Below are 26452 nucleotides of genomic sequence, written 5' to 3'. Positions count from 1 at the left end.
GACAGAAAAAGCTGATAGTATTTCTTGGGGTGTACATCTCACACCAAGAAACCATTTTATAAAACAATACAGGATAAGTGAATGTGAATTTTAGCTTCTCTTAGGTTGAATTTGATAAAATTACTTTTTATAGGTTAGAAACTTTGAAATACTTGCAGATTTGTATAGTTCAAATTACTGACAATGTCAGTACAATTTAAATAAAAGTAGAGTGTAAATCTAGGAACTAGAGATCTGAAGAAAACCTTAGTTCATAGCTGGTGAGAAAAGTTTCAAAGGGAACACATTGGAATGTTCAGAAGCAAAAGCTTAGGGAGGTGTGTGGAGACCTACTAAACAGACTCACTTTTCTGTAACAGATGCACACACTGGTAGTGATTCAAAATGAAGATTAAGTTGGAACAAATTCATGACAGGCATTTTTGAAGGAATTTGAAAGTGTTATAAATGCATGTTCTTAAGGAGTAAAAAAAATAAATAGTGCTTGAGGAAAGTCTGAATTGCCATATAGAAAAAGGATGTGATTAACAAACTGTTTGCGTTAGTCAATTCTATAAATATGGACAGCAAGAGAAGCTAACTAAAGTTATCCTCATGTTATTTTTCAAAAAGAGATCATGCATATTGTTATATTAAATCAATATATATTTTTTGGTTTTAGAATTTTCACATCAAGTGTTTATGATTCTTAAAGCGTAGAGTTATTTTTAGACAACTTAAGTCAGACTTAGTAAAGTTATTTTTGGTATATTTTCCTACAAATCTGTGCATTACTTGAAAAGCATACACCCTAAAAAGGTGAAACTTTTAAATCATTTAAATGTTTTTGTATTTTAATTTGAGAGATGACATGAAACTTTTTTTATTTTAAGTTTTTGTTTTCATTTTTCAAAGATAAGAGTCTAAGTGATGAGCCTGTTGGCAGAGGCAAAGCTGTTAATATTTGACAGGCCTCAGTGTCAAAGATTTCATGGACTGTCAAGATGAGGGCAAACATCCTTGGGGCAGAGAAAGAGAAATATTTACATTCCCTAGACACTCAGTAGAGTTTCATTTCTTTTGACACCTTCCTTCTGTACTATATTCAAACATAAAAGGAATGACAGGAATATAAGATAACTTTAATTCAAAGTTCACTTAACTTCTAGAAACAAATAATAGAAACAATTAAGAAGAAAAAAATAAATATCTTCCGTTTTTATTTTTAGGATTTCCTAAGTATTGTTCCTTTGTTTTCATTGAAAATTAAATATCATGAATATATAATTAGTATATCAAGAATTAATAAATATTTTTATTGATTAAATTCAAATATATATAGAATGAAACTGAGTACTGACATAGAACAGATCTTTTCCAGTCTGTCCAGTCTGTGTGTCGATCGGGCTCCCTTGATCTTTCTTGTGTTCAGGTCCAGAGTGAACTCCTGGAAATCAAGGAGCTTACAGGTGTCCACAGAACTGATATTCCTAATATCACTAGTTCTATCCAAATGAGGAAAAAACACCAGCCCTGACAATTTCTCCAGGTCCTGAAGGCTCACTTGGAATTCACTTAGTTGTGGTTGGAAGCCAATGGCTTCATTGGGCACCACGAAGGCCCCCAGTGACAGCAGTTCAGTAGACACTGGGCTTCTGAGAGCCAGGATTACCTTATAAAGGTGCGAGGGGACCGCCACATTGTCTTCACCAGTCACTGGTAGCTAACTATTTTCTTTCCATCGCTTCCTGTCTGAGGCAAGATCAACGGTCCAGATACTATCCAAACATCTTTAAACCTCTCTGTCAGTTCTCGACAGTACATTTCTATTCTGTTCCAGTATCCAACATTGTTATCAAAATTCTGAGGCACAATATTAGAAAGGTAAAAGGTTTCAGCCATCGCTTTTCTTTTCATTTTCAACATTTGAATTATTAAATTCTGACACTAGTTTGTGTAATATTAAGAGATTATCTATGCAGTTCTGTTTTTGTAATGAAAATGATCTTAATATTCCTCTTATAGGGTAATATTTATTATATCATACTTGTATTGTTAAACTGCTTTTTGAGCAATTATATGTGTCATTTTCAATGGTGGAAAACCTGCATAATTTAAAATAATTCCATTGTGGTAAACAATTCTCTAGATAAAAGCTTTTTCTTTCTTTTTTTTTTTTTTAACTTGGGATCTCTGGTAGCAATTCATAGAGATACTTGACATCATTGAAACTCCTCATGCATACAGAACTCCTGTGTATAAGTGAATATATATGTGTGTGTGTGTGTGTGTGTGTGTGTGTGTGTGTTGGGGAAGTTTACTTTCATCAGATCTTCAGACACATTTAATTTTTTAAATTAACCTAGACTGATTTATGAATTGAATCAGTTCCCTTTATAGTGTTTAAGTGAAGTTGCTAGGAATTTATCAGGAATTCAGAAAGCCCCCAACTATCAAAGGCTTTAAATTTTAAAATACTTTTAATAAGATACCATGAAAATAAGCCTTAAATGGACGGTTATGTTTATAAGCAAGTTCACAAAATTCCTGGCTGAATACTGAAGAAAGGGACGTTTCTTTGATCACGCTGAAGAAACAGAAAGGTGGTATTGCAGAGACAGTGAGGTAGGTAGTTGCAAGGAGGATTTAGTCTCTCTAGACATGTACATGAGCAAGAAAAACCTGAGAAAAGATAATACACATAGGTATAATGATACCCACAACCAAATACTTCTCGACTTAACACTGTGTGAATGCTCATTGTATTTTCATGTACTTGTAACTTTCTTGAATTTTTATTAAATAGAGGCAGTTAGAATCTAGTTATTTGCTATCAAAATCAAGGCAGAGCTTTCTAAGTAAGTTTCTAGTTTTCTTCTTAAAAATGTACAGATATATGGACCTTTCAAAGAAAAATCTTTATACATGTAAAGTGCAGTCTAATGAATAAATATTATAGACATCGAAAATACTCATAATTAGCATTCACATCAGCTGTCTTTTAATTGAATTTATGTTGTAATTAATTCAAATAATATTATGACTCAGATTTTGAAATTCTTCATTGTTTAGATTAGGTTTTTTCCTATGTATATTCCTCAACAAAGTTCTTTTTTTCTCACTTTGGGTTAGGCCAAAAAAAATTTAATTTTACTAGTAGATAGACATAGGATGATAAAAAATAAGCTTCTGTAAATAAATGGGACATAAAGATAAATTCTTGAAGCGCTCCATTTTAAGACATTTGTGAGATTTGAAAATATGATATATCAAGTTGTAGCTAAATTTATTTGTGAGCCTTCAATTTTTTTCTTTTAAAAGCCACCACTAATTTAAGTCTTTGCATTTTTTTATATTTAGAAACAAAATTGTGATTTTTTTTTTTTGGTAAAACTTTGCCATAATCTTGTATGTGGGGTCCAAAAGTATTAATTATATAAAATGTGTGTTATGTTATATGAGGTTAATGAAGTGAAATGGGCATGAGCAGAGAACAGAAGCCAATCATGTTATATCTCATTTTGAGTTAATACAGGCCCATTATCATGGGTCATTCAGTGCTTCTTTTCTTTTTAATTACAATGGTCAGGCTATAATCATACTTAAACATGACACTATGAGCAACTTTTTTTTAAGCAGTTTTTTACAGTATATACCAATACTCTCTATTGTATTGCAGTGTTTTTTTATAGATGGCATTTACCCTAGTCACTTCTTATTCCTCAGGGAACTATCTAGAATTAGAAATTGCTTTTTACTGTTTTTTCTTTGACTTTTATTACAATACTAAGGTTAGATCTGGGCAGGCAAAACCAAGTTATTTTCATAATCATAGAAAGATGTCTTAAATGAATTACATGAAAAATTATGTAATGCTCCAAGAAGTCTAGATACCGCCATCTTACCTGTGTGCCTTGTTGTTTCCAGAAGATGTAACAATCTGCAGAAAGTAATTCTTATTTTTCCCAATTGGAAATATAATGAAACTAACCAATTAAAAGCTGCAGAACCTCAAGGCTGAAACAGTGTGTGCCCAAATCATCCCCTGTTCGCTAGTTACTGCCCGGCGGGTATGGGTGCTAAATGGTGCCCTCCGGAGGCCAAGGTTCCCAGCCAGTACTGCTAGTGCCCCCATAGGTGAGGGCATGAGAGTAATGGGAACATTACGGTCCCAAAATTGATTCCCAATCCAGAACATCGTATTTTAAATGTTACATATCATTGCTCCTCCTTTAAAAATGTGTAAAACACTCTATCTTTGAAAGCTAGGTGTTTTATTTTGCATTACCATAAATGTTGTTTCTCTGCTATAATAATAAAAATCATGAAATTCCAATAATGCGATAACATGGCTTCAGGGATTCATTAACTTTTATTTTGGTAAGTCATTAAATGGTACTATACTGTGTTTGTTGACACAGAGGCTTAAGAACTTCTGTGCAAAACTAGAGAAGCTTATGAGAGAGCTGTTGAAGAGTATTAGGTTAGGAGGATCATGATAAAATTTAGGTTATCTTTTAAACAGTTATTTAGAAGGAAAGCTCCTTATACCTGCAATTGTTTCTTTTTGGACATCAGAAGGAAGCCAAACTACAAGCAGGGAAACAGGTTTGGAGGTGATAGTGACTGCAGTCTATGGCCACACCACCCTGAACACACCTGATTGCGTCAGATCGTAGGACTGAAGTAATGTAATGGGCTTTGGTGTGGAGTCCTGTTAAATCAGGAAGATTTAATTTGTTCAAACACAACCTCAAATACAAGGAAAGCCATTCCTTTCCCAATGAAAAAGTACCCCTTAATCATTTATTATTTGGTCATTTTGAATAATAAAGTTTTAGAGTATTTTAAAAAATTTACTTAGGCATAAATCGTTTAAATAACACAGCTTTCCAAAGTACATTCTTTTTACTTTTATTTAAGTTAACACAGAGCACTTTTGAATCTAAGTATGGTGCTGTCTCTGGAATATTGTATAAAGCCACATGAAATTCTTTGCTTATTTTTTTCCTTTTTATTTTTTATTTTTTAATAAATTTTATTGATTATATTGTTACAATAGTTCCAATTTTTCCCCTTTGCTCCCCTCCATCCAGCACCCCCATCCCCAGCAATCCCCCCCCAAGTCCATGTCCATGGGATGTACATACAAGCTCTCCTGCTTCACCCTTTCATATATTCTTCTTCTTTTTTTAAATAAATAAATGATTAATTAATTATTTTAACAATAAAAAATAACAATCCCTCCCTCTCAGACTTAAGACCCTTTATAATCTTATAAAGGACAATGGGCGAAGGACTCGAGCTCCTCTAGCTGCTTCAAGCTGGACATGGTCGTCGTCCTACCTACCCTTGGGTCCAGAAATCCCTAATAAGAGTGGGGGTGTGGAGGGGAGGGTGGCCTTCCCACATGGTGAAGGATCGTGCAGACTCCAGGTCAGTTGGCTGTCCGCGGACAACGGCTTACTTGGTTTAACAGGCTGGCATCCTTGTTGTATTCTGGGGGCACAGATTTGGCAACAGGGTTAAAAGACATCATTCAATCCATAACCACTAGATGACAAAAGGCAGGGATTAATTTTTCAATGTCCCACATTAGGGGGAAAAAGGGCTTCTTTGGAGGAAGGTGTGCTAGGCACATCTCACCTGTCCAAAACCCTTTTGCCCATTATACTTAGTTTGGGTTGAAGGAAATATTTTAGGTTTCCCCTCTCTCAGACCTCTGGGGCTTTTCTGTCCAAGCCATTAGGATAGAAAAGAGAAACCAGTTTTAAAGTGAAGCCCATAGACCACCCCATACTTCACCAACCCAGCCACTTAGTTCAGCCAAACCATTGAGTCTCAGGAGGCAGCGCTACAGACAGGATTAAGTGAGGCCTATACATACAATCACTCAGGTAATGAGAAATTCTTTGCTTTTAATGTTTTATTTTAAAGCTAATTCCTCCTATAGTTACATATTTGCGATCTTTACATAGTTACCATTTGTGTACATTTGCTTGTAAGATATATAAGATGTCTATGGAAAATCCAGTTGAATATGTCTAGTAAACAGATATGTAAGACATAGTGATCAGGGGAGAATTTGGCCTGAGAATTTTACATTCACAATATTCCACAAAAATTACTGTAATTAAGTTCCTCTATTTACCTTTGAAACTTCATCAATTTGCATATATGTATTTTTATACTCAAATGGACATTTTTTAAACAAAGGATTTTCTCTTAAAATTGTTGATAACAGCTGCTTTATTTATTCCATTCTGCAACCTTTTACATTTGTATGTGCTGTTCATGAATGTCAACAAGCATCTTAAGGATATGATTTCCTACAGATGTTAAGTTAGTCAACATTTCTTAAAGCCAGCTTATTGTCTGACTACCTTTTGCCTGATTTTCTTCAAAAACTCAAGGTCACCTCTTTTTTTTTCAGTCATTTTTTTCTTATATTTCTACTATATGATGTCAGTATCAAAGGACTTCTTAATCCCCGTTGAATATTATAATGTTTTGCAAGTCCTTCTCATTTGTATCATTTGCTTTCCTATTATTTTCCCTGCGCTGCTCAGATTTGTGACAATTTCTGCTTTGCAAGATCTTTTTTCTTTCCATATAAATACAAAAGTCTAAATAAGCAATTTTAGACCTTCTGATTGCCACATACAAATGTTTATGGAAGCCTACTTTTCATTAACATTCAAAACTTGATGTGAGTAGCATTTTGTGCTGTTATTAGATATAAATAAGCAGTTATGTGCTGATAAAAGTTTAACAACCAGGACTCTGAGTAGGAAAACCCTGAGTTGTAACCTTTCTCAATTTCCTACTGGAATCCTTGTCCCCCACTTCTCCCCCAAGGCTGGTTTTAATCTGCTAGTGTGAAGTCACTGAACTTGGAGCGGCAAGGTGATTTAATCAGCTTCATGAATCAGCACAAATTGGCTCCCACACCACTGTATCTTATAAAACTACACACTTTCTATATAAGTTATAAGTTACATATTATTTAAAATAATGGTGTGCTTGGTAATGTTTTGTCATAGTACATTCACATATTTTGATATCTTATTTTAAAGTGTTATTTGAACTTTGCAAAAAGTGAAACTTTGGGGGGTAAATTTTTGGTAATAGTACTTCCTCTTACCACTTGAAAAATTATAAATTTATAGAGAAATGTGTATATGCACAGGTATATATTGTACAAACAAAATAGTTCCATAACATGGTTCCTTTTGAAAACCTCTGGGATGACATTAAAAAAATTTCCATCTATTGCACTCTGAGTGAATTAATTGCTGTTCTCTGTTGCTGAATTAACTACAAAATGTCATCATATCCTTTATGCACTCATTAATAACATGCTTAATATTCATGGATATTTTGGAAAAAATAAGTCCTTTGCAAAGCAGTGTGCTTCACTTTTATCAGGATAAATCACTTTGCCTACTAGGCCATTTAATTAATTATAAGTGAATCTCACCCTGTAATATTTTAATGTATTTTTGGCTATTAGGTTATAAAAGCAATAGAAGAAGGTTATCGTTTACCAGCACCCATGGATTGCCCAGCTGGTCTTCACCAGCTGATGCTGGATTGTTGGCAAAAGGAACGCTCCGAGAGACCAAAGTTTGAACAGATAGTTGGAATTCTAGACAAAATGATTCGAAATCCAAATAGTCTGAAAACACCCTTGGGAACCTGTAGTAGGTAAGAAATACCTAAAGGAATGGAATCTGAGAGAAATTAAAATATTCACATGAACCGTTTATCTCATCAGCCCTACCCCTATGGCAAATTGACATTTGTGATAAATTATAATCCATGTTAAATATACTGTGTTTACAGAAGGTTTTATATTTTTTCAGATCTCTAATTGAATTAGTGTTTAAAGAGACCTATTAGTTATTATTGCTTTTTTTTTTTTCCTTAAAAGTTATGATAGATACCATTGGCTGTCATTTTCAAAACTTTTTAAAATGGAATTTTGTTATTAGGTGGCATTTTAAAATTACTATTGTTATTATTACTATTATTATTATGTGACTTTTTATAACTGTTGCCCTGGTTTGTTACATAGTATCTATTCTATTGTTTTGCTTTGAGTTAGTAAAATGATTCTCTGACATTGACATTTATAAAAGTAATTCAATACATGATTAAAGAAGTATACCAGATTTTAGGAAAGTCTGAAACACTCCATTCTTTGCACCTGGCTTCCTACATTACACTGTATATTAGTAGTTATTCAGCCTGAGCTGCCAGGTAAACCTGATTCTGTGGTCTGTTCTGGTAGTCAGGTAGGCCCTTGAGAAAGTGTGAGAGCTCACAAGGTGCTCATAAGAGTGCCATTAGTACAGTGGTCACATAAAGTCTTAATAGCAGCCTCATTTTCTAAACAAGTCAGTCCACAGCCAAATGTGCTTCTTTTACTCCCAGTTACTTTTGAAAAAACAAATGAACAGATATTTACTGATTGCAAATACTGTTGACTGTACTTTGCAAAATAAATAAAAGATGCAATCTTGGTGGTCATCATATATAAACAAAATATAAATTTTGGAGTCTGTAGTTATTGGGTAAACTTTTTGCATTAGATTTATTAGCATATCTATTAATTTTTATATTTTATATTTATAAATAATAACATCAATTAAAATATGCAATTTTATTCTCTACACCCTTATTTTTGTATGGTATAAGACCTCTTTCCTTAGTAGTTCATAAAAAAAATTGTATTTTTGTTTTATTTTTATCTAGGCCAATAAGCCCTCTTCTGGATCAAAACACTCCTGATTTCACTACATTTTGTTCAGTTGGAGAATGGCTACAAGCTATTAAGATGGAAAGATATAAAGATAACTTCACAGCAGCTGGCTACAACACCCTTGAATCAGTTGCCAGAATGACTATTGAGTAAGCTTAAAATTTAAAAATTATATTTAAGAATGTATTAGGTACGATCCAAGCTTTATATGTTAGAGGTATATAAAAGAAGTGTGAACCACAAAACCATGGAGAAAAGTCTCTTTAATGAGTGTCTTCTATGTGCCAGGCATTATGCTAAGCAGACCTTTTAACATATACAGTATTCCCTCACTTATCATGGGTATTACGTTCCAGACCCCCTGCAAAGTAGGAATCTTACATTTATTCTACACTCTTAAACCTATGTAACTTTAACAACATACATATACAGTACCACAAAATCCCGCGATATAGCAAAAAATCCGCAATAAATAATTAAATACAATATTTTTAAAAATCCCACGATACAGTGAGGCCGCGATAAGTGAACCGCAATACAGAGAGGGACTACTGTAGTATCTTTTTTAATCTTCACAACAACAGTTTAATTAAGCCAATAGTTTCACACACAACAAGGCTGAGGCGCAGAGAATTTAAGTATTTTCCCCAAATTGACTCAGTGAGTTAAGTGGTAGCTAATTTGTCTTGATAGCCAGTGTTCTAAACATCATTCAGTGAGATTTTCTTTTTTCATTAATCACTATATCTTTAGCGTCCTAATCTTTCTTCACTGCAAAGGATCATTTCTTTGACCACGTTTTTATCAGACATTAAAATCTCAGTTTCAAACCTAAAATGCATTAAGACATTCAATACAATTATTTTCTGAAGAGGTCAAAGGGAACAATTTAATTCACTGTAACTATTGTAACAGTTTATTTTAACTTACTTATTGGAAAGTGTGATTGAGTAAAAAAAAAAAAAAAAAAACAAATGTTTAGCCTTAAGAATCACCTGATAAAACAACTTAGAAATTGCTGTGATCTGGAAGTAAAAACTAATTTTCTGTGACTCTATCACTGATTATATGGCCTTATGAAAACTGTTTAACATGTACCAACCTTGCCTTCTTTGTCTGCTACATAAGCCTTATGGGTGATGCAGTCAATGTATTTGAAAAATGGGAAACAATTATCAAGGTTCCATTAGTGGGGTCCTTTTTACTTGCTGTTGTGAGAAGGATTCACACTTTTCAGATGAATGAAGTCCAGCAATCAAGATACTGCTTCCTGGTGTCAGGAAATGGCATGTACATTAATTTAAGAAAGTGCATGCTATCTTGTCTAGTTTTCTGCTAGGCACCACGTGGGTAGAGCTGGCACAATTATCCCTGTCTTTCCAAAGTAATATACCGTCTTTAAAGACTTTGCCTCAAAGTCTTATTAGACCACTGCTATGAAATACTACAGCACTGTCCTGATGCTGTATTTTAGCTGCTTAAATACCTAAGCTCAATCTTTCTGGCTGTTAAGAAAGGTAAAAGTACATATACAGATCCAGTTAGCTTATGTCAGATGTAAGCTATTAAATATGGGTAATGGGTACTATACTCTTTAAAAAATGACTGAACTGAATTGAAAGTATGTGACTAATAATGTGCTCAGAATTACCATATAATTAAACTCAGTATCAAAAATGTTATGATCGTTGATGTTGCTTGTTCTACTAGAGGCCAGAACTGTTTCTATTCATATTATATGCATATTTTAATAATCACATTTTTTAAAAATTTCACTTAGGTTCAAGATTACAGTGTCTCAAATAACATGTCTTAATCTTACCTTAAGTTAATGATAATGTTAAGACACTGATCATTCCTTATGTAAAATTTCAGATCACTTTAAAAATATCTTCTCATGGCAAATTGAGAGCCTGAGCAGTTAGTTTTTCACAAAGGAGAATGCTGATGTGGGTTGCTGCCTGACCCAGTGCAGGAATATGATCGTAATACCCAAGAACACCCGGATAGGATCTGTTTGCACAAGATACACAGATTATTTAATTAAAGAGTTGATGACATTTTACTTCCAAAGAAATTCTTGGTGAAGTAACTAATAAAAAATGCATTTATCTTTTGCAGTGATGTGATGAGTTTAGGGATCACACTGGTTGGCCATCAAAAGAAAATCATGAGCAGCATTCAGACTATGAGAGCACAAATGCTTCATTTACATGGAACTGGCATCCAGGTGTGATGAGCGTTTCTCCCTTATGAGGGAGGTTATGGACTGGAGAGAACACGCTGGCCTTCGGTATGTGCATCGAACGCTGCTACAAGACAGCTGAGGTTCTGGGTCCTTTCTGCAGTGAAAATGTTGAAGAAGCACCTATAGACTTGAACTCCTAAGTGCCACCAGAATATATAAAAAGGGAAATTTAGGATCCACCACTGGTGGCCAGGAAAACAGCAGTGACAATAAACAAAGTACTACCTGAAAAACATCCAAACACCTTGAGCTCTCTAACCTCCTTTTTATCTTATAGACTTTTTAAAATGTACATAAAGAATTTAAGAAAGAATATATTTGTCAAATAAAATCATGATCTTATTGTTAAAATCAATGAAATATTTTCCTCAAACATGTGATTTCAGACTATTCCTTTTTAAAGTCATTTGTGTTTATTCTTCATATGGACTTTGTTTTAGAAAGTTGTTTATAGCTTTGGACCTTTTTAGTGTTACTCTATGACACATTACTACACTGGGTACTTTTGGAAGAATCTCATACTGAAAACAGGAAAAAAGTAAAAACATAGCATGATTGAAGATATCTCTTTCAGAACATTGGTAGCCTTTTTTGTGCCATTTTATTTTGTTTAATCAGTGCTGTTTTGATATTGTTCGCTAATTGGCAGATAGTCAAGAAAATGTAAATTGCCAAGGACTCTGATATTTTTTAAACAGAAATTTTTTTTGTAAAGAGTAGACAACACTATCTTTCAATGAAAAAAGCAATAATGATCCATAAATACTATAAGGCACTTTTAACTAACTGTTTATAGAGTGATTTTACTAGACAGAATTTACTAAAAAAAAACTCAAATTGTAGGTTTATGACCCATAAAAAAATGTATGAGGCACTTCATCTAAAAAATGTTGGTGAAGGCAAGTCTCTGAAAGCAAGAACTATCCAGTGTTATCTAAAATTTAGTGTGAGCACATCAAGATTTTTTTCAATATTGTGACATTAGAAAATTTAGGAGAAATAGTTGGCATATATTTTATATCCTGTTCTGTTTAATGCAGTCCAAACACAAGCGGAAAGAATTAAGTTTTATATTAGAACTCTGAAGCATGATACAAGGGGCAGTTCACAATTTTCACCTTTCAAAACAAATTTGCTGCACAGGATATCACCAATGCAGTTAAAGGGAAAAAAAAAAAAGTTTTTTATTTGTGAACGCTGATATGAGAAACTTAAGTGAAAGAACACTTTTTACCAAGGCCGAAAGAGGTGAAGGATCTGACTTTCTTTAAGCTTTATTTATTATTCCATATTATTGGATTACATGTTAGAATTTCACAAGCAATAATTAAATGTCTTTATAGCTATTTCAGGAATGTATACATATTGTGAGTACTGCTTTCAAAAATTATGAAAATCATGAACTACCCCAGAATTGAACTGTTGTACTTCCAAAGAGAATTGGGCTGTTTGTAATGATTTTAATAGAGAAAGATCCCAGGGATCGGTCATAATTGGTCTTGTTTGATAATGTGGGCATCCACGAACAAACAAACAAATAACAGAAACAAAATCTGTAAATGTTCCTTTGTAAAACTTGTAAATTTTATTTATACTGTCTTGTTTTGTACACACATTTCTCTGTAGTGGGCTCTGAATACTTTGAAAATGCACTATATTTTTCTATTTTACTTGCAGAGCATCACAAAAGAACAGGTATTTTCAGTGCTACATAATGTGTTTCCCCACATTTAGGACCAAAGATGGCTATAGAAAAACTCAAATGGATTGCTCCCCAAGCCCCACCTTACCCCCCTTTTTTTCTTTTAAATCACTGTACAGTGTTATTTGATATTTTAATTTATTTTTTGATTGACTAGAAAAAATCACTTTAATTTCACTAAAATGTTTTTTGTCCCTAAGGAAAAATAATCTGTAAAATAATTTTAATTAGCATAATACAGTCACCTAGACACTTCCATTTGTAATCTTTGTAATAGACTGTAAATATATTTTTGGAACTATAACACAATGTGCTTGAGGGTTATTTTTCAGTGTCTGCAGTGTATACAAGTGTTTATACTAAGTACAGCACTTTACAATTCTAATCAGTAGCATTGGCCTTTGTGAGAATGAGTGAAAGAGTTTGAGCGAGTGTCTTAATTCCGTTTGGATTCTAGACTCACTAATAATGAAGTTCTTTTCTTGTTCATAGCTTACGGTGCTTCTTTTTTCTATTAAAATTAAATTAACAAAAAGCCATTCTAGAAATAGAAGACATAGTATGGTACATGCAAACGGTGTCTTTCCTGCTTTTTTCTAGCACTAGATTTATAGTTGAGTAGTCTTTCTTGATTAGAAGGGCAGAATAAAAGTTTTTTTGATTTTTTTTTTCAAAAATAACTTTTCTTCAGCAATATACCTCATCTGCCTTAAATTTTTTACAGCTCTTTACAGGGAAAGGGGAGAAGGGATGGGAAAGACACACAGCACAATAGGAAATGTATGATAACATCACTCATTTGTAAGTTTCTTTTCCCAATCAACATTATTATTTTGCAACGTGTGTGAAACAGATATTCGGAGAAAAGGAATTAACATTGTAATGCTGATTGTAATACTCTCTTCCAAAAAGAGATGAAATGGTATAACAATAAGAATGTATAACTTGCACCTTGAAATCTTTTTTCCTTTTTTTTTTTTTTTTTTTTTTTTTTGATAAATTAGTGCTCAGGGGAGGAAAAGTAGAGAAAGCAAATATCAAATATAGAATTCAAAAATTATAAAAATGCAAAAGGAAATGGCCTCCTTGTTTTAATAGAGCCACCTTTTTTAGAACACTGTCTTCACACTTGACTCGTGTTTGCATTCAGAACTGGAATAAAAGCACTGTTTATTACATCTGGATCTAACATTTTCTCAGCAACTGATCTGGGCCTTGTTTACTAGACTGGTGGTTTATGCCTGGCAGAGCACTATTAGTTGAATCATATTGTATACTTATGTAATCTACATTAGCTAGTACTATTTAGGACTATATTTTAATTGCTCCTCTTATCCGTGTTTTTAAGACAATTAAAATGGTGTAATTCACCTCTTTTTTTTTTATTTAGATAATGCCAATATTCTCCCTTTTGTTTCCTGAGTAGCTTAGAACTGTGCTACTCACAGATGTGCATGTTCAAATAAATTACTGATGTGTATTTTTTTGCTATATGTGAGAAATCATGGGGAACTTGGGGCGAGATGTGCTTTTTGTTGGTTGAATTTGTCCCTCCTTGCCTAAGAATTATTACAGGGGTCATCCTTTTATAAGGACAAACTGCTTTTGAACAGTGTCTTCAATGTATCAAGCACAAATAACTCTTTCTTCAACACAAATCATAAGTCTCTTTTTACCAGCTTAAAATAATAAACGAGTCTATTAGACAATGTAAAGAAAACCCTGTCTCCAATCATTGGCGGATTCATTTATGTCCCCTACTTATTCTTCATTTTCTTACACAATATCATGAAGGGAGATGTTCAGGGTAAAGGTTTTATTGGACTATTTCAGTGGGCTCATCAGACTATGAAGAGAATTAATGCCCTTTGCTTCCCCTCATCCTCTTGCACACTGACTTAATTCCGCTCTAATTATTAAAGAATAACAAGTTAAGAAAAGGTCTTTAAAGAGCCATAGTATCAGACATTTTAGTTAAAACCTTTTTGTTCCTTTTGAAACTACAGCTACAGGGAACTAACAAGAATATTTGCATGGGAAAGGTAATATTCCATCATTGGACGCTGATGATTATTTTATCCATGTGAGATATACAGAGGTATCCTCCATATAACACAGTACTTCTATGACATGGTTTCACTCTAATGGTTAGAGAATTGGGGAAAACTCCCATGTAACATGAAATTAGGGAAATCTCTGTACAATACTGAATGTGATCAAAGCTTTTAAGAGCAAAAGATAACTCACTTAAAATTTTTCATTCAAGCATGTACGTTGTATCAGATTTGCCTGTAGAATTTTAAAATTAATCAGAGCCAGCAGAAAACAGTATGAATGCAATAGTAGAATTTGCTAAGTCTTCAGGAGGGGACGGTTTTGACGATACGATTGTAGAAGATATCCAAGAGTGGCTGGTAGAAGAAGAAACTGATGAAGCAGTTATGGTGGAAATGACATCTGGAACATGCCAAGATAACTTAGGGGATGATAGCACTGATGAAAATGAAGAAGTTAAACAGTTTACTCTAAAAACCATAAAGAAAGGTCTAGACTTAGCCAAATAGTCATATTTCTTAAATGAAGATCCTTGCACTAAAAGGAGCACAAAGTTTGAGAACTTCAAAAGTGCTTAGCAGCGTATAATGAAGTTTATAAAGATCTCTCAGCTAAAAGCAAGCAATCTAAAATAACAGATTTTTTGCAAAAAGTAGAGCATAGAAATTAAGATAAAGCTGAAGAAAGTTCAGAGGATGAGGATATTTTGTCAGAAAATGCATTCGGTTAATGGAGCTTAGTAGTGATGAAGAGAACATTACTTAATTCATATTAATATGTAATACTTTTGAAGAAAATTGCTTTAATAAAGATATTTCTCTTAATTATAGAATATAATAGTGTTTCTTTTAATGTTTGAAACCTAATTCTTCTTTTTGTACTAGTTCTTTGTTTCGTATAACATGAATTCACATAACACAGCATTTGTTAGGAACCTAGCAACTGTGTTATACAGGGGTTACCTGTATATATATTAGAGCAACTTTGAAAGTTGGCATTTAAGATTTTGCAGCATGCAAACATAGAGTACTGGGCAAATGGAAAAATTGAGCTATCTGATGGTCTGATTGAATGTTGTTTCACTGACACTGACTCAGTGATCGTTTCAATTTGAACCGGAAATGAAGAAAACTACACAGTCCTTTTTCTACAGCATCACCATCTTAAGTTCTTCAAGCTCTTAACAAATATTCAAGCATGTTTCAAAAAATGAGACCAGGCAAAATGCCAGATGAGGTGCTACCGTCAATTGTCACTCTGGTGATGCTAAGGTTCAGGGAAGACAACTGATATTTGAAGACAAACTCAAAGTCTTGGCCATCCCTGAATATGCAACAAGTAATGCCTTTGTTAAGTTCATACGGTGTAGTCTGAAACACTGAAGGTCACTCAGATGATCTCTTCAGTATAAGATTCATAAGTGGCACAAAAACACACTATCCTACCAGCATTCTTTTTCTTCCAAAATTATAAAGCCATTATTAAGAATATACAAATTCTATTACTAAGTAAAATTTAGATTTAATACCATGGTAATCATCAACAACAACTTTTTGCTGAAGGACTTTTATCTCCTGTTACCCTTTGTTTCATATCTTTAACGGCAGTGAATATTCAATATCAATTTTGAGAAAAGTTGCTAAAAGCAAGGCACATAAAGAAACAGGTGATAAAATTTCTAATAAATGATAAAAAACAGTGGTGATTGGCAAACTTTCAAGCTGCTCAGATTTTGGCTTTGCGTAGGTCTCTTCGGTAGCCCCTCCCCAGCTGCTGTCATGGTTCTGTCTAACAACATCTACACATAGCTTGAAGAATATGGATAGAGAATAAAATATTTCAACTGGAATGCTTCTGTGAGCCTCATTAGATTTTAAATTCTTGTGGTATTTTTTCAAGTTCAGTGATTGACTATAATAAGTCTATAATTAATAAAAAACCTCTTCTGATTGACCTTGAGGATAAAATAAATGTAATCAGTTGATTTTTATTAGGCCTATTGCACACACTTGGGTACATAGCAATAAGTAGCTCTAGTCTAGTGTTCTGTAGGCATGTAACAGCACTTTGAGTATGTACCAGTAGTAGGAATTCCTAAATTGCATTTGATGACTTGGGGACTGTAACAAGTGAGGTGTTGTCCATTCTAAACCTCTATCAATAGCAAATAAAGCTCAATCAGATGTAACATGAATGTTACTATTTTAAATACCCTCGGTTTCTACTGCTGAAGATTAGTTATGTTTCCTTTTGAAATTCATGGCTTTTAAGTATATTTGTAGATTTTATATATAAGAATTCACAATATATTTTTAAATGTGTCATTAATCATAAATCTTAATTAAAGACACATAGGAAGAAACAGGAACATTTGGTTTAAGTGATGTTTGTCCTAGAGTAGAAAGAGACAAACATACACAGTCCAGTCCGTCTCATCATTCCACTGTGTAACCAAAACTAAACAAAGTGAATGACTGGAAAACAAACTCTAGAAAAACAAATAAAATTAAACTACATATGCAGAACTAGTGTTCATATCAATCACATGCTTTTAAAAATATTTCCCAATTTTTAGAAATGAGGCAGCCCATTCAAGAATGCTTCTTATTATACTGATGGGCTAGACTGTATATCAAATTACAAGAGAAAGTTCTAAATTTAATCTGATATTGCTCTATCAATTTGTCAGAGACATGCACTGTTCACAATGAAAACCACACAAAATATGAGGCTCTAAAATGTACTCTTTCCAGGTGAAAGAGACCAACACCTCTCTTCAGCTCTAACGTTAGCACAAGTGTTTTTTGGGAACCTGCTGGGCAGGATATCTCTTGGCCATGTCTTGTTATTCCATGTTTTCACTAGATCTTTGAAGGCTGCACCCCAAGGTCCAGAACCCAATGTCACAGACACAACGGAAACGTGATGTGACAAACAGACCTGCTTAGCTTTACCTGAGAAATGGACAGGAGTTAATGTGTGGGCTACTGCTGCTATTTCGAGGTTCCATTCATCATAAAGGACTACTCGGTAGGTTACTTGTGGGGTGGGGCCAGCAGAACAAGAAGAAATTAAAGCTCTTCTGATCTACTTACAAAACAAAGCCAGCAAACATTGAATAATATTAACCTTCATCTTATGAAAAAAAAAATACTTTATGTAACAGTATATAAAAGACATAGATGAACTACAGGAAATCTGTCAAGTGGGATAGGAGAAGCTGAGTTTAAAGCCAGAGGCAAAAAAGAGCTATTAGAAATTCTAACCAGAAAAGGGGTGGGGGTAGAAATAAAGTTTAAGGAACCAAGATCTGGCAATGGTGCCTGAAATATGAAATAATTACTATATTTCTGGATCAGAACAATAGAATACATGCTTTTATGCTTTCACACCTTTGCTCTCTATCCTCACATTCCCTCACTTTTCTAAATGGGAGAAATTCCGCTCTTCAAGACAGAACTCAAGCCCTGACTGGTGTGGTTCCATGGGTTGGATGTTGTCCCACAAGCTGGAAGGTCACCAGTTTGATTCCTGGTCAGAGCACATGCTTGGGTTGCAGGCTGGGTCCCCAGTTAGGGGCATGTGAGATGCAGCCAGTCAATGTTTCTCTCCCTCTCTCCCTCCCATCTCCTCTCCCTAACAATAAATGAATAAAATCTTTTAAAAAAAGACACAACTTGAAAGTTATTTCCTCCAAGGCTTCACTGACATCCAAGAGCCAGAGTGCTCTCTTCTACACTTAGTTTATGCTGCTGGTGCTGTGATTATCTTACCGTGCTGGGCCAGATTGTGTGTGTGTGTGTCCCAGTAGATCAAGTGCTCTTGGAGGGCAGAAGCCAAATGGAAATCTTTGCATTGTGTCTTTTGGGACTTAACAGTTTCTGGCACTCAGTAGACACTCTATAAATATTTTAGAATCCTTGAAGTGCAAATTAATTCAAATTGCTTTTTGTCTTAAAATGTATAGAGAATCAGGTGCTCTGAAGGATGAATGGGGTGCAGTGAAGGTGGTAGTAAAAACGGGTGTTGAGGGAGAGAAGTAATTTCAGAGTACGGATGGATGCTTCTGTGATAGGCTTGGGGCAGCAGGAATGCCCCAGGGGACTACATTGAGTATCTCAGAGACCCGAACCTGTGAAAGAAAGCGTGATGAGAGGAGTGGGTTAGTAAACAAAACCAGGATACTTCAAAAGCAGTATCTTCCGGATGTTAAATGTTAAGATGTATCGCTGGTTATAAATAACATAACAAGATTAAAGAAGAATTTGAAATCAGAAGGAATTGGGCTTCGTGACAAAAACAATGAAAGGCTATTTACCAATATCTTGTTTGATGAAGCAAATTCATGGTGAGACTTTTGTTGTTGTTGTTGTTGTTTAGTTTTTTTACGCAGCAGTAGTCTGCGGAAATATATGAAATGTGATTGTGACTATTTTTAAATTAGTCCTCGACAAAAATAATAATAACACTTTTCTTTTTCTGTGATGAAAACTTCCCTCATTCCAGTTTCAACCTCAAGATAGCATCTGTGATTTTGTAGTTAATTAAAAATATAATAAAGCTGACTTTTGTGGACCTGCCTATAAATCTGATCATGAAGGGGCAGCAAAGTGTTGTGGGTGATTGCAGAGTTTGAAGACAGGCCATGTGGGAAAATGATTTAATTTCACTTTAGCTTTCCTCTTTCTTACCTGTAAGATGGACATAAATAGTACCCACTTCAACAGTTGTTTATCAACTGATACCTGGAAGCTACTTATAACAATATTAAATACTCAATACATGTTAGCTCTTACAATTTTGGGGTGAAATATTTTTCTCTGCATTTTGTTCTGTTTAACAAACCTATAAATACACTGTTGTGAATTCTGAACTAACTTACAAATAAATTTTTCAATATAAACTTTATGTTTTTGCCTCAAATCTCACTCATCTTTTCCTCAGTTTTTTTTTTTTTTTTTTTTTTTAACCATTATTAATCATATCTCTCAAATCAGTACCCAAAATGTCAGGCTCTATTCTGGTCATAAACAATTGCTCACCACATCGGACTAATCTTAACTCTTCAGCGTCTCTGTAATCTACCACCACTCACAGCCACTGCCCTAAGTTAGGTTTTTATCCTCTGTCACCCAGATTGATGCCACACCCTCCAATGTGTTTCTCTTCCCCTAATCTTTTTAATCATGACTTTCAGAGTCATTTCTCTAACACATATCTGACCCTGATTTCCCCCAGTTTAAAAGGCTAAGTAATGGCCCCTTACTGCTCAGAGCATTGCACTCAATTATGCAACATAACATCAACAATTGGGCCCCTGCCTGTGTGCTCTCGGCCATCATCCCCTTGTGCTGGACTCGGCTACATGTGTGTTTGACATACAAAATTCTTTCACACGCCCGCGTCATTATAAGTTCTCTGAGGGGAGCAAGTGAACTTATTTAATTTCTCCTAGAATTTACTGAGCCCAATACAGAGTTTAAGGCTTGGAATGGCTTTTATTCCTATATCTCAAAGCAAAAATATGTCATTATCTTTAAAACAAATGCTGGACAAAAGGAAGATAAATTTGAGGAAAAACACACACACACACCCAACTTATACTTAATATTACAATGTCTTTTTTTAAATGCATCTCCTTCAATGACTTGAATATACCACTGGGAAATAAAAGACAAACAGAGCAACAGAGCATTTTGTTAATAAACATTGAATTCTGCATTATGGAAAATTTTATGTTTGTATGCTAGCTTACATTTTATCTCATCTAAATATATGTTCTAAATTTTATCTTTTATTACTATTGTTGAAGTTGTGGGGAGATTTCTGTATGGCTTTATTCTGACATCTTTTCAAAAAGTCGAAAAATGAAAAGCCTTCTCTCATTTTTTACTACCCAGTTATATTATATAATATTTTACATTGTTGGTCTGTCAATCATGTTGTCTCACAGATAAGAAGCAGAAGTTCTGTCCTGCTCACATTTCTATTTCAAAGGCTGGGACAGTGCCTGGCACCTTGCAGATTCTAAACAGGAGTGTGTTGAGTTGAGAGTCTCATGACCCTCAAGCCAGGCACTAAGATACTCTAGCAGTAAGTCTTAATCTGATGCATGAAGACCATTCTCCAGAACTGAGAATTCTCCCTTAATCATTGGTTCCACTGACGTATGTATCTTTTCAGTGTCACAGAAGTTTCCCAGCTGCTGCACTGTGCCACTTTGCATAGACCCATCTTCCTTGACCTGAGAGGTATGCATAACCCCATCTGAAAGCTCAAGACCACAGTGATCTGCACACCCTGTGCGAACACATAACCCAAATGACACCAGCAATTGAGGGGCATGTCTTAATTTCTGATAGTATGAAGACATCATATTTATATTCAATTAACTGCTCACAAACGTTTTTGACTGGAAAACAGATATGTAATTATAAATTCGTTATTCCAAAATACTATTCAGACTAATTAAAATATGGCCGCTGCCGTACATCTGTATATTCCTTCTCCCCATCTTTCTCCAAATAATCAATCTAACCTCTTCATGTATTTTCCTAGCTTTATAACTACTTCTTTCCTTTAGCAAGAGATCTGTATGGTTTTAGCACAAGGTAATATCACACTCAGTAATTAGCTTGTTTTCTTGACTTTCATATTTTTAAAATGATAAAATGCTTTATCACTTACTTATGTACATATGCTGAGTTAAATAGACTACAGATGCTTTTATAATTCTTATTCTGTTTTCTGCTCCCAGAGCAGCAGCAGACTCTGTGACCTGTCTGGGCAGTGTGTTTGGGAATAGGATTGAAGGCGTTTTGTATCTACTACTTTCATACATTCAATGCGTTAATTATAAGAACCAATATCTGCTACTAGAGACATGCATTTAATTACACAGTTTTGTCATTTTTCAGAAGTAAAAATATTATCATGTTTCTTACTTTCCTTTTATAAAGATCTAATTTTCCATTATAGCAGTGCGAAGTTCCTCTGTGCATGAACTATAGCCATCAAGTTATGCAATGGATCTTTCTTTCTACATATTCTGCCAGCACTGCATACAGGCTGAAGAAGTGCCTTGCACATGGTAGGTACATGATCAAAAGTTTTGACTAAATGAAGAACTATATAGCTGCCATTGAGGTTAAATAAATACATTTCAAGTGCAACTGAAACATAGACTTTTCACTTACTTGATAGTATTTCAGTTTTGACTACTAAGTTTTAACTACCATCATACATTGCTCCATATAGATTTAATATCAATGCAGAATCTTCACACTTAGAAAGAATAACAATAACCAAGGTAGAAGGAAAAGTTAGAAGCTTTCAGATGTACTAGTCCTGGTTCCATCATTTACTGTCTTCTTGACATTGGCAGAACAATTAAATTCTTTGAAACTTAGGTTTTTCTTATCCATCCCATTGGGTATATTGAACTTACATTTTTTTAACAGTAATTTTATGAAGAACACATGAAACTAACAGACAAATGAGCTTTAAATAATATGGAACAAATTGAAAATAACATTATGATGATTTCATTTATTTTAATTGAATTTCAATGCTATCTTCTTACCAAATGTTTCCCTGTAGTTTTGATTTAGCTTGGTAAATTCAAATATATGTGTTTAGAAGAATATATTAATATTTTTTAATTTCTTAAATATTCTGGTATATTTTCTTCTGATCTGGGTTAGTATTTTCTAATTCCACTGTGTCTTTTCAAACCTTATGACATATATTATGTAGTCTAAGAACTCACCTGCTTTGCTTTCAGTTCAGTGGCTTCCAGTCAAGCACAGGTTCAAATTCAAGGTGTTTCTTTTTAGCTTTTAAAGCTTCCTGGGCTATTGCAGCGTGTAACCTGCAAGGTCTCTTAATCCCATAAACTCTAAATCATATCCCCTACTCTCCAAACTACATACCATTTATCTGCTCTTACAGCCCACCTGGAGTTTCTTAGCCATCAAGAATTCTGTGTGTTGGCCTCTAGGTTACAGGAGATGGGGTTACTCAGCACAGGTGTAAGCTGCCTAAATTTAACAACTGTATCTTCTGCATGAATAAAGAGTGTGTTTGTTTGGGAGGACTCCAGGGTACAGTAAATTTTTATTTTTTTTTTTATTTTAATTCTGTTTGTATGCATGTCTAATTATGCTTGTCAGTTTAGCACTGTGTGGGGAATGTTAGGTAATGTTATTATCGAGGGTTTGCTCATCTTGAATGATCAGCCATTGGGACAGAGCAGAAAAACTAGAGTTGAAACAACACGACTAAGGTTGGGTCAGCATTGCTGTTAGGCTATGAATGACTTTAGAGGTTTATAATGTGGATGCAAATATTAGAGGTTTATAATGTGGATGCAAATATTCACATCAGACTTCCCACAGCAGGCCTTTTCTGACCCTTCTCACCGGGGTTTAGATGATTTGAAAATCTGGTAAGAGGTTGCCTGGCATTTTTGAGATCTTTCTTGTTTGTTACTCTTTGGATTTTCAAATGGCCCACTCCACTTAAAATAAAATAGATTGCATTACTGTTTTTTATTCTATAATATATTTCAGACAGCTAGAAATATGTATGCATATGTATAAATAGCAATGCTTTAAAGCTAAGCACTTCAAAATGATTGTGACTGAATAAATTAATACATAAAAGCTATTAAGACTAAAGAAACACAATTTAAAGATTTATTTAAATAAACTTTGGCTTACTTGGTAGTTTATCCACCTTTGACTATAAAATTGTAACTATTATCATGTGTATTTATATAATTTTTGATAATATATGGCATGTGTTTTGATTTGCATTTTGCTGTTTTCTAAATCTCCTGCAATTCTGTTTCCCAAAACTCACACCTTTGGTTATAAAGTTGGCAAAATCCTTTTTCAATTTAATTTTTCAAAATCTGATGGCAAAAGGTAAGAGTAGTCCCTGTTTTCTTTTCAGAAGTAGATATGTGAAATTGTTACCTTCATGGGATGCCAAGATAAGAAAAGTCTCTTCTGTTCTCAAATTATAACACGTTTTAGCAGGTAGAGATCCACAAATACACAAGCTTAGCTGGAGGAAGAGGTTAGTTAATGTTTGTATCTCAAGAAGGTAGAAAACTCCTTTGGTTTTACTTTCAAATCCCAATTCTACCAATTACTAGTGATGTAACCTTGGGCTAGTTACATAACCACATTTTTGCTTCATTTTTTTTCTTGTTAAATGAGAAGGATAAATAGTACCTGTTTCATAAGTTGATCTTAGAAGTAAATAAACATATCTAAAGATCTTAGAAATGTTCCTGGATGTTATTATTTTAATCATTAAGCTCTGTGACTAAAGATCCCTCAATATTTGTAAGTTAAGAGGCAGAAACTCCATTTTTAATTTTCTGAGGAAATTCCATACTGTTTTCTATAGTGGCTGCACCAGTCTGCACTCCCACCAACAGTGCAGTAGGGTTCCCGTTTCTCCACATCCTCACCAGCACTTGTTTACCGATTTATTAATGATGGCCATTTTGACAGGTGTGAGGTATTATCTCATTGTGGTTTTAACTTGCATCTCTCTGATAGCTAGTGATGTTGAGCATTTTTTTCATATGCCTATGGGCCCTCTGTATGTCCTCCTTGGAGAAGTGTCTATTCAGGTCCTTTGCTCATTTTTAAGTTGGATTGTTTGTTTTCCTGGTATTAAGTCATGTGAATTCTTTATATATTTTGGAGATGAATCCCTTGTCCTACGTATCATTAGCAAATATGTTCTCCCATACAGTCAGTTCCCTTTTATTTTGATGATGGTTTCTGATGTAGTTTATTTGTTTATTTTTTTCCTTTTCCTTGCTCTAGGAGATATATCATCAAAAATATTGCTATATGTGATATATGAAATTTTATTGCCTATGTTTTCCTCTAGGACTTTTATGGTGTCACGATTTATACTTAAGTTTTTATCCATTTTGAATTTATTCTGGTGTATCGTGTAAGTTGGTGATCTAGTTTCTTTCTTTTCTTTTTTTTTTTTTTTTTTTTTTGATGTACCAATCCAGTTCTAGTGCCCATCAATATATGACTTCATTAAAAAAAATTGTGGTACATCTACACAAAGGAATACTATGCAGCAGAAAGGAAGAAGAAGAAATCCCTACCCTTTGCAACAGCATGGATGGAACTGGAGACTAGTCGTTGGCAGCCGTCCGTCTCGAGAGACGATGGTGTAGCTTCTTAAAAAGTCTATCTGCACCGCCGAGAATGGCTGTGCAGTCCGACTCGGGAGTGACACGGTATCTGTCTCCTCCCGTGTTGAATCGACATCTTGCGATGACGCTGGAGTGTCCTCTCCAGTGAAGCTGAAGCTACAGAGCCTGGGCAGGGTGATATGGAGGGTCTGCTGTTGCCCATGCAGCAGACCCCCCCTCTCTTCGCAGCTGAAGGGTCCAAGGGAAAGACGGAGTCAATACAGCTTGGCTTCAGGTGCGCCGCAGGAGTTGCCGGTGTTGACTACAACGTCAAACCGCCTTAGGGACTCCGGCTCCGGATTTTCTGTCGGGGTTTACTCCCTTAGCCTTTCCCCTGAAGAGGTATGCCGCAAGGCAGCGGAGGTTTTTTGGAGTCAGAGTTTTCCTTCTCTGATGTGCCCTGACTGGAAGATCGAACCAGCGACACTTAGCTCGCAGGCCGACGCTCAATCCACTGAGCCAAACCAGCCAGGGACACTGGAGACTAGTATGCTAAGTGAAATAAGCCAGTTGGTGAAAGACAAATACCATATGATCTCACCTATAAGAGAAATCTAATGAACAAAATAAACTAATGAGCAAAACAGGCCAGAGACATGGAAACAGGGAATAGACTGACAGTGCCAAAGCAGAGAGGGCAGGTGCGGAATGGAAAAAGAAGGGGAAGGGAGCAGTCAAAGAACATGTATGAATGACCCATGGACAACGCGTGGGGATGGGCTGTGGGAGCAGGGGTAGGATGGATGGAGGAGGGCAAAGGAGGTAAAATTGGCACAATTGTATTGGAGTAAACAAGAATTTAAAAAATAACAGGAGTAAAAAATAGATTTATCTATAATATATATTTAATATGTACTAAAATGTGTACATATGTTTAACATAGGGAAAGAATATTCATCATAAAAAAAGAGGCAGAAACTCACTGGAGGATGATATACCTCATTTTAAACACTTCAAGAAGATTTTGCCAAGAGTAACTTAAATGTCACAGATTCTGCTAGGCCTCAGAGCCCTATGGTTATGGAAGAGTTAATGATAAAGTATATAGACAATCCAGTATAACGCTTCAGAAAAGTTTTAAGAAAAGGATCTATAACTGAACATGTGGATTTCCAGAGCAAATCACTGACACCAGAAAGAATGGAAGAAAACCTGCTTAGGCACTGCCTTAGGCTACAAATGTGAACTGTGGATTTTGTAAATCCCTTCCTAATCAGTTGCAGAAGAGAAGACTGCACAGATCTTGGAGCAAGACACGTTTTGCTTATAGAGTAGACATGGCCTTTCACTAATTGTGACATTGAAAAAATCCTCAAACTCTTTGAGCCTCTTTCATCACCAGCCAAACAAGGCTAAAATACCTACTTCAAAGTGCTGCTTTTGAGAAAAAGAGATGAGAGAGAGAACGTAGCATACTGTCTGCTGAAATAACACAGCGTTTCTTTCCTCCCCTTGACAGCATCAAGGACG

The 26452-nt window shown here is 34.7% G+C and overlaps 1 protein-coding gene and 1 pseudogene across 8 annotated transcripts in view; one reads left to right on the top strand and one right to left on the bottom strand.

The window, feature by feature from the left end:
* Nucleotides 1-11278, top strand: part of EPHA7 (EPH receptor A7) — a 175945-nt gene extending 164667 nt beyond the window's left edge. For all 8 annotated transcript variants that reach the window (XM_090279688.1, XM_090279687.1, XM_090279685.1 and 5 more), the window contains 3 exons: nt 7493-7686; nt 8737-8892; nt 10865-11278. In XM_090279688.1, coding sequence (XP_090135814.1) covers nt 7493-7686; nt 8737-8892; nt 10865-10979 — 465 coding nt within the window. In that variant the 3' untranslated portion in view covers nt 10980-11278. The remainder of the gene's footprint in view (nt 1-7492; nt 7687-8736; nt 8893-10864) is intronic.
* On the bottom strand, nt 1295-1896 carry LOC150007478 (nuclease EXOG, mitochondrial pseudogene; annotated as a pseudogene).
* Nucleotides 11279-26452: the final 15174 nt, after the last annotated feature.

This window comes from Furipterus horrens, unplaced genomic scaffold, assembly GCF_987537825.1.
Source record: "Furipterus horrens unplaced genomic scaffold, mFurHor1.1.pri manual_scaffold_6, whole genome shotgun sequence".
NCBI lineage: Eukaryota > Metazoa > Chordata > Mammalia > Chiroptera > Furipteridae > Furipterus > Furipterus horrens.
This window is presented reverse-complemented; position numbering and strand designations above follow the sequence as displayed.